A 9,274-nucleotide genomic window follows, 5' to 3' on the forward strand; every position below is an offset into this window, starting at 1 on the left:
CCGACAACTTCTGTACCGTGCCAGCCTCAAGATTTCCGGCACCAAAAAAAGAGCATCCCCGTCCAATCAATGGTCCTTCCTGAGAATGGCCAAGCTGCCATTCCCAAGGGAGATGGGGGTGCGGCAGGAAAAGAGCTGTCTATCTCTTCTCATCAACCCACCTGAACCATTCCCGCCACAGCCCAACGGCTCGACTGAACATCTTTGGCGCGCACACTCGCTTCCAATTCACAAGGTGGTTAGGAAATAGGTAGCAGTTGCAGTCACCGGCTCACCGTCCAGTTAGCACCAGTCTTCCAGTCCTGTTGAGATGTCGCTCTTTACATGGCGAGAGCTTGCCGGTAGCCTAGTCAAGCACAGCTGGCTGTAGCTCGGCTTTCCGAACCCTACAGGCAAACCCAGATACCCATGGCCAGTAAGCTTGCACTCCACCAAAATCACACAGCATATGAGATAAATCGATACCATCACAGGAAGTAGGATAAACCACACTCTTCACATCTTAGTTCTCGGCCTGGATGCATCACCAAACGTCTTCAAGATGGCCTGGACAGCAGCAAAATCTTCCGGCCAAGGATTATCTGTATTTAAGAAGTAAAAACTGGACTGTTTAACTGTGCAAACAACCAAAAACTTACAACTCGGAAACACGGTCTTCATATTTGCACAAGGCATGCATGTGTATTCAGTGCCAGAAATCCAAAGGCGAGAAGCAATTTCTTGCATAATTCGAATCTAGACATGCAGACAGTCAAACAAAAGATGAAAAGGCCTTCTAGTATTAACTAGAAGAACGCCCGTGCGTTGCAACGGGGCCACATTAACTTTAAGAGTTCAATATTAATCATGTTAATAATACATTTAATATTTTCATACATATCAAGTGACACTGGCGATCTTTTTTGTCAATTTAGCAACGGGCTCAGTTGCAACGGGCTCTTTATACATATCAAACAACTCGCTACTACTTAAACTACAACTATGGCTACCAATATTTTTTTGTCAATTTAGCTCAGCAATAGTGCCTGGCTTAATAGACTGCTTTGCATTCACCCCCTCAGAAGACACAGAGAACTAACTCAACATGTCAGAAGATTAACAGAAATTTCATTTGTATGGCATGAACATATAGCAGGAGCACCAACACATAGATCAGCAGAGAGCAGAGCACAGCATGCACACACTCGGGCCATCTATATCATACACACACAGCAACGCACACACGCATGACGCTGGCATACACATACAGAAAAGCAGGCACACACGCATCATGCGCATTGGCCGGTGCGACGCACGCAGAGCAAGTACGTACGCACGGAGAGCAAGCTAGCAAGCACGCACACGTCCAACCCCGCCGCTGCATGCGCTGGCAGAAGGTGAGACAGCAAGGGAGACTGCACATTGAATCTGTCCATGCAAGGCTGGAGGTGCTGGGCCGGCGACGGCGGTGTCAGGACGGCGCTTGATTCGTTCCCGGTGGCGTGGAGCTTGGGGCGGCAACGCGGCGATAGCTAGTGCTCGGGGATGGGGGTTTGGGGCGGGGGCAGTCGACCCGATGGCTGGCGAAGTTAACGGGTTCGGGCGGCTGGAAATTCGGCGGGTGGCGGCGGCACAGCGCGAGGATGGGACAGGCGGAAAACCTAGCGAGCGTTCAACTATCAATACCCACGCCTTTTTTTAGGGGAATTGCTTGTGAAAATAACGTGGGACGACGACTTAGCGAGCGGATCCCCTTAAAAAAGACATAGCGAGCAGATTTCCTTAAAACTGGTAGGAATGGATACGATTGATGACGTTGATAAATAGTGGTGAATGTTGGCCTAATTTACTATCATCATGCATGGAAACGAATCATCAAGAAAAAGAATACTTCCTATTACTACACTCATAGGAAGCTTCCTAATCTCTGCTACCAAACAGTTTCTGCCCAAACAAGGAAGGAAAGTTATGGACGTGATTCGGAAGGAAACAAACGTTATGAAGATTAATTAATTTAGATTTGATCTTTAGAGATTGATTGTGATTGATTCTTTTACATAAAGACATTACTAAATAATTTGCGTCAGTATGGAAAGTTCTGATCCGTTCATTTTTTTCGTTGTGTGAGAGGGTGAAGTGAAAATAAACCGATGAAGTGGGAGAGGCGACGAAAAAAATCTACGACGGTTAACCTACGAAAAAAAAACCGGACGAAAGTGGTGGGACGAAAAAAAACCTGGAAGCGAGACTACCAACTGCTCCATTAGGAGTAGAGATATATTTTTCTGTCATTTATATATTAAGATTGCAAGCTCAACAGAAATTTTCACAGCATTTCATCTACAAGATTATAGCAGCTTGACATTTACAAAGCATTGTTAAAATTCTTCAACCATGCTAAAACTTTCAGGTATATTTCGACAACATAGAAACGAAGAGTACACAGGAAGTGTCGCCTACAACTTTTAGAGTTGAATTGAATGGCCATTGGTTTGCTCACTATTTTTTCCCTCTTTTCCTGTAGTGCTCTGCAGCAGAATCTTCTGGGCAACTCCAGTTTCAGACAATTAACATGGCTTTCCTGCCACTGCTAGTTGTCGCAGTCATGTTGCACCTAGCCTCTACATCAGCGCAGTCTGGCCCCGGATGCAAAACACAATGTGGTGATGTCGACATCCCTTATCCGTTTGGTATTGGTATTGGTACTGGCTGTGCTATTAGAGACTTTGAGATCATCTGCAGGAGGACTGCTAATGGAATCTACAAGCCATTCTTGTTCATTCGGAATGTGGAGGTTCTAAGCATCTCAGTGCCCCTCGGTCAAGTCCGAGTTTTATCCGACATCTCGACATACTGCTACAATACAAGTACAAGATCAATGGTACAGAAAGCTTGGTCCCTTGACTTCTCACGAAGCCCGTACCGCTTCTCCTATCTACACAACAAGCTCATAGTTATTGGATGCAACACGCTCGCATACATCAACAACTTGGGAAGCAGTGCAAAGTATACGACAGCATGCGCAGCAGTGTGTGAGAGCCCGGCAGCACTGACAAACGGTTCTTGTGTTGGCGCAGGCTGCTGCCAAAATGATATACCAAAGGGTCTAAGGGGCTATATGTTCACATTTTATGATGTTTACAATAATTCCAACAGTACGCTTTTCAACCCATGTAGCTACGCCGCCATGGTGGAGACAGAGACATTTAGTTTCAGCTCGAACTTCATAACCACTACAAGGTTCAATGATACTGACGATGGGCGGAAGCCACTGGTGCTGGACTGGGTGGTCGGAAATGCAACTTGTGAAGTGGCCAGAGACATGCCTTCTTACGCGTGCCATAGCAGGAACAGCACGTGTGTGAACTCGACTAACGGCCAAGGGTATCTATGCAACTGCACCGACGGATATGAAGGGAACCCTTACCTCTTTGACGGATGCAGAGGCAAGTTCATTTCTTTACTTGATCCCTGTTCACCTTTAGATCATGTGCAATCGTTTTATGAGGAGTAATAGTTAAGGGAAATATCATTACTTGCTGTCTGTCCTGATTTTGATGCCTGGAAATACTTGAGTTTACAATCTGTTTTGCCTTTTTTTTCATCTATAGTTTAGATCTAGTTAGGACATTTACCTCATTTTTTCTCTCTACAATGTAATTTATCTTTACTTTGGTGGAAGAATGGCAAACGTTACACTCATTATGCCATTTGAAATTTGTATTTGTCAATACACATATGCCGATTTTTCCATGCATTACTATTCAATCAATCACTTGACCCCAAATAATTTGGTTCTTTGTTGCTGCAGATGTCAATGAATGTGAGAAGAATTCAAGTATATGCCCGAAGTCTGCAACATGCCACAACACTATTGGAGGGTATTATTGTTCATGTTCTCCAGGCAGAAAGTTTGTAATGGAAACAAAATCTTGTAACCCAGACATCACCCTAATCATAGGTAAACCACTAGATGTTTTTAGCATTTGCTTTCTTGTGTAGAAAACAATGGCCAACAGTACGTAAAGATATTAATGACATTTAGCAAAAGAGGGCCCAAATAGTAGAACTACCACTGCCCAGGCAAGCACATAGTTGATGTGTCTCCTTGTGTTGGGCGTGCAACAAGTCTATCCGAGGAAGCTTTAAAATAAATAAATGAAATGAGGAAAATTGACAAAAACTCAAAAAGTGAATCCAGAAACAAGCATCCGTGATTTTTTTTAGAAGGTATAATTATATTGCATCACTACCGTTTAGTCCACTTTACCACAGCAATTTTTTTCTATGCTTTTTAGTATGTACATTGTGGGATCAATTTGACTAACAGAAACACCTTTCATGTTGATTTCTACAGGCATTAGCATTGGCGTTGTCATTCTAGTGATTATCATCTTCTGCATACGTGTAATATTTGAGAGAAGAAAGCTTGCGAATGTCAAAAAACAGTATTTTCAGCAGCACGGAGGGATGCTATTGTTTGAGAAGATGAAATCAGATCAGGGACTTTCATTTACAGTGTTTACTGAAGCAGAACTGAAACAAGCAACAAATAAATTTGACGAAAACCAGATTCTTGGACATGGAGGCAATGGCACTGTGTACAAGGGAATAATTAAGGATATCACTGAAGTGGCAATTAAAAGGTGTGCATTGGTTGATGATAGGCAGAAGAAGGAATTTGGCAAAGAAATGTTGATTCTTTCCCATATCAATCACAAGAACATAGTCAAGCTATTGGGATGTTGCCTTGAGGTGGAAGTCCCCATGCTAGTATATGAGTTCATCCCAAAAGGAACATTGTTTGATCTTATTCACGGCAAGAACAGTAAACCGCATCTCCCTTTCAGTTCTCTTCTAAGGATCGTCAATGAGGCAGCTGAGGGGCTTGCATTTTTACATTCCTACGCAAACCCACCAATTCTACATGGTGATGTGAAAACCTCTAACATCCTTCTTGATGAGAATTACATGGCAAAGGTGTCAGATTTTGGGGCTTCTATAATAGCACCAATTGACAAAGCCCAGTTCGTCACAATGGTTCAAGGGACATGTGGTTATCTGGACCCTGAATATATGCAGACATGTTGCTTGACAGACAAAAGCGACGTTTATAGCTTCGGTGTTGTTCTTCTAGAGATCCTAACAGGGGAGGAGCCACTGAAACTTGAAGGTCCTGAGGTATGCCGGAGCCTGTCGTCGAGTTTCCTGCTGGCTATGAAGGGGAACAATCTTGATAATATGCTCGACAATCAAATAAAAGATCATGAGAATATGGAGTTGATTGTAGGGGTAGCAGATCTAGCTAGGCAATGCTTGGAAATGTGCAGTGATAATAGGCCCTCGATGAAAGAGGTATCTGAGGAGCTTAGCAGATTAAGGAAGTTTTCGAGGCATCCTTGGATACAGCGTGATACTGAGAGAGATAGCTTTCTCGGTCTGATTGAAACAGAACAAAGCTCTGAGTGCACAGAGAAGGATGAAAGAATGCCCATAAATCCAAGCAGTTTTTACCTTATGAGGTGAACGAAAACACAGCGAATTTTATGCTTTGGCACTTTCATTGTTCATTTAACCTTCTCCTCGTTTAGCTGTATGTTGCATTTTAGTGTTAGACTCTCTTGGACCCTTGGGTATTACATAGAGACACCATAATTTAGCAAGAATAAATGTATCGTGGTACAAAATGTGGACACATTCAGTGCTAGCCATTTGAACTTGTGCGAGCTTTATAGAAGTTTCCAAAATCACTAGAAGATCAGTGGAGGACTGGGTGTGAAAATGTGATCGAGTTTGGTATTGAAACTGTGCGATTACGTCAAGTGATTTACTTTTCCTTTTTCAGGAAAGTTCACTGATTTACTCGGTCGTGTGGGCTGGGCTCACTCACTTGGTTGGATGTTCCATTTTTCATGAGAATACATACATCACTTGCTAAATTCTTTTATTTTCACCATTATATTTCAGGACACGATGTATTATAGGCCCCTAACCTACATTTGGCCTCTATAAACACATAATAAGATAAGAAAGACATAGGATAACAAAATGCAGAGACATACTTCAGTTGTGCCATAAGTCTAACACACACACCCTCGCTTGTTTTCTGAGGCAGGGAGCTTCTTTGCGTCACCGTACAGCCGCCGGCCGGCCGGGGATATCTCTTGTAATAAGGATGATGCCATGTCCATGAGTTCAAGTCCCTGCATGGATGTCCTGAACGGGATCCCGTCCTGAACTCCTGATGAACAAAAGAAAATTGTTAGGATGCTGGCTGAAGAACCATTACGTGGTCTATTTGAAAAAATGTAGAAGTAGAATGATGTAACAAAATAAAGTTCAGCAACCTGAGTATGACCGCAGGGATCCAATTGAACGGAACTGGAAGAAGGGGAATAATAGACCGAATGGCGAAGACGAACTCGGCGGGTTCCTGGCCGCGGGGCGGGGAGGGGAGGGAGTCCGCGGAGACCGTTGGCCGTGGCTGGGGCCACTCCGGCCCACCCATCTGCGCGCGCCCGGAGAAACGCATCGGCGTTGTAGGCAGGCGGCGGAGGAGGCCGTTTCCGCGGGGGGTGCCGGCGGGAGGAGGTCCGGGTGGTTGAAGAGGAGGTCGATAGAGTAGGTGGGCAGACCTCGCCGGAGCAGGCGGACGGACCCCGCCGGGTTGGGGCGGAATGCGGCGGCGCACGCCGCCGCCGCCGTAGAGTGCCCAGGCCGGTGTGGTTTAAAGTTGCGGCACGGGAATCTTGGAGCTGTTCTTTTTCGAAAGCCGTTGGATCCCCATCGCACGGTGGAAAATAGAAGAATACGTTGAGAGGAATCTTATAGCTGATGATTCTATCTATAGAAACAAAAGTTAGACAAAGAAAAGGAACAGAAAAGGTGGCTCAATCATAAGTCTATAATCATCATTTTGAGAACATGTCAGGTGACCCAGCATTCTCAATGAGAAGTTCTCCGTGCAAATAGAAGATTAGCCAATGCTAGATTTTGACGCAATTGATCATATTCAGTGTTCAAAATGTACTGTTCTCATAAACTTGGCATATATACTTCTCTAAGTTGCACGGCGACACAGAAATAGAAGTACAAATACATATAAAGATTAATCTTGGACATGAGATTTCTAACTGTTACTACTCTAGAAGCACAGAGACACAGATAAACAATAACAGTGATTAGATCTCTAGCGTGGAAGGCTGGCACTCAGACGCTGTGACGATCGCTGTCGGCTATCTTGCCGATCGTAGGGGTGGATCATGAGCCGCTCCTCCATAGGCTTCCTTCCGCACGACGGATCATCAGACGCCCGATCATCAAAACTCGGCTATTTAGCTTCTGCTCAGATCCAGCTTTGGATGCGAGCTATTTCCATCTTAATAATCCGTGACCCGACAGACTTCGAGAGCACATGGAGAAGGAAAAAGGAGGAGCTGCTGAAGTTGGATGCGTGCACAAACTAGAGAGTGTGCCAGCGTCCGAACATGGACGAGGTGCTCCCGGTCCTCCAACCCAAGACATAACAACCACCACGTCAACAACGCAAGCCTACAAATCAAGAATTTATTAATCCAGAGATCAAGTCCCTGATCTCTGTGATTGTGAAAGTGCTTTTCGTTCATGGGATAGTAGAAGAGGAGCGGACGGCGACGACGACAATCCACGCTCGCGCCCATGGGAAAGGAGAGGACCAACGGCAGCTGCGCTGGCGATCCGCGCTCGTGCCCATGGGACAGCAGAGGAGTTGCGGCGGGCAACATCCGCAATCCATACTTATGTCCGGACAACACAAGAAGAGTGGGAAGGTATCGCAAGGATAGAAAGAAAATTATAGGATAGTAATACCCCCACTAACTGAGGACCAAGAGAGTGCGCGAGATGGTCCATCGATAGAATATTTAATCTGAGACATTAGTTTGTGTGAAAGATACCGTCAAATGTGATCAATTGACGTCCCTAGTAATTCTATATATATTTTTTTGATGTGCCTATAGGGGATTTCATGTTTGCTCTTTTAATAATAGGACAGATTTAGATAGCGTAGGCCGTAGATACACACTCGTGGGAGGAAAAAAAAGATACAAAAGGCTATCTTTAGTGTAACTTTGGGCCGATCCATTTCCACATTTCATTTTGGGCTGCCTGCTGCTTCGACTCCACCGACCACATCCCGCTCGTCTCCAACAAACCTAAGAACCAGATCCTGGTGTGGGACCCCGTCACCGGCGACCAGCACCGCCTTGTGGTGCCCCCGGGGGTTGCGGCACATGCAGAGAAGACAGTGATCAACGGGGCGGTGCTTCGTGCTCGTGCCGCCGGAGATGATGCCCAGCACTTCCAGGTGGTGTTGGCAGTGGCAGACAACGACGACGAGCAACACCATCGTGCTCTGGCCTGTGTTTACTCGTCAGAGACCGGCACATGGGGTGATCTCGTCTCAACACAGCTTCCACCTGATGTTCTAACGAGTGATGCTCCCACCTTGGTTTCTACTGACAAGCCTGCTGTGCTGGTTGGGGATTCCCTCTACTGGAAACTTGCTGGGAATATGGATGGAATCCTCGAGTTTGATTTGGAGAAGCAAAGCCTAGCTGTGATACAGGTGCCGGTGCATATCCTTGAAGAGGGCCAGTACATGTTCTTGATTATGCGGGCAGAGGGTGGTGGCCTTGGTTTACTCACCCAGACAGACTGCAGCATCCAATTGTGGAAGATGAACACTGATTGTGATGGTGTCGCTTCATGGGGGCTTGGAAGAACCATTGAACTGGACAAGCTACTTTCTCTGAATTCTGAGGAGACTGACATGTTGATACCAGGGCTCGAGGAGGAAAATAATGTGGTGTTTGTGTGGACAGATCACATCGTCTTTATGGTCCAGCTTGAGTCAATGAAGTTCAAGAAGCTTTCTGGAACCTACCCCCTTTCTCATTATCATCCATTCAGAAGTGTCTACGCGGCAGGTAAAGCATGTCTTCAGATATTCATTGTAACAAAACCAATTTAATTTTTGATAATTGGTTCATGGCATGTATGGTTCATCCTTTCCTGTTGAGTTAACAAGTTTAAGTAGTGTCATATCACTTGTTCCTTTTGCTGCTTGATGACCTCTTCAACATATAGCGATTGTTTTCTGTAGTAAAAGAAAAATCTGTTAGTGGTATATAATTTGTGTATGTTCTCTGCAGCCAGGCAATGGCCTGCAATTGGTCTATTGTTTAGTTTCACTTCTTTTTGTTGTTCAAGTCAGAGCTTGCAAACTGTCTTCATCTGTTTATTATCATTCACAACT

General features: G+C 45.0%; 3 protein-coding genes across 3 annotated transcripts; 2 read left to right on the plus strand and 1 right to left on the minus strand.

Moving 5' to 3' along the window:
- The first annotated feature begins 618 nt into the window (after window positions 1–618).
- On the plus strand, window positions 619–5,620 carry LOC125517150 (wall-associated receptor kinase 5-like). The gene is made up of 3 exons (XM_048682340.1): window positions 619–3,452; window positions 3,791–3,940; window positions 4,337–5,620. The coding sequence occupies exons 1-3, from the start codon at window positions 2,552–2,554 to the stop codon at window positions 5,503–5,505; spliced, it is 2,220 nt and encodes a 739-aa protein (XP_048538297.1). The 5' UTR covers window positions 619–2,551; the 3' UTR covers window positions 5,506–5,620.
- A 290-nt stretch (window positions 5,621–5,910) lies between these two features.
- Window positions 5,911–7,258, minus strand: LOC125516510. The gene is made up of 5 exons (XM_048681931.1): window positions 7,224–7,258; window positions 7,036–7,123; window positions 6,792–6,823; window positions 6,327–6,739; window positions 5,911–6,220 (listed from the first exon to the last, which is right to left on the minus strand). Exons 1-5 carry the CDS (start codon window positions 7,256–7,258, stop codon window positions 6,060–6,062), a joined length of 729 nt encoding a protein of 242 aa, XP_048537888.1. The 3' UTR covers window positions 5,911–6,059.
- Window positions 7,259–7,656: 398 nt separating this feature from the next.
- Window positions 7,657–9,049, plus strand: LOC125516511. The gene is made up of 3 exons (XM_048681933.1): window positions 7,657–7,787; window positions 7,977–7,986; window positions 8,081–9,049. The coding sequence occupies exons 1-3, from the start codon at window positions 7,657–7,659 to the stop codon at window positions 8,987–8,989; spliced, it is 1,050 nt and encodes a 349-aa protein (XP_048537890.1). The 3' UTR covers window positions 8,990–9,049.
- Window positions 9,050–9,274: the final 225 nt, after the last annotated feature.

This window comes from Triticum urartu, chromosome 6 (genome assembly GCF_003073215.2).
Source record: "Triticum urartu cultivar G1812 chromosome 6, Tu2.1, whole genome shotgun sequence".
In the NCBI taxonomy this organism is placed as follows: domain Eukaryota; kingdom Viridiplantae; phylum Streptophyta; class Magnoliopsida; order Poales; family Poaceae; genus Triticum; species Triticum urartu.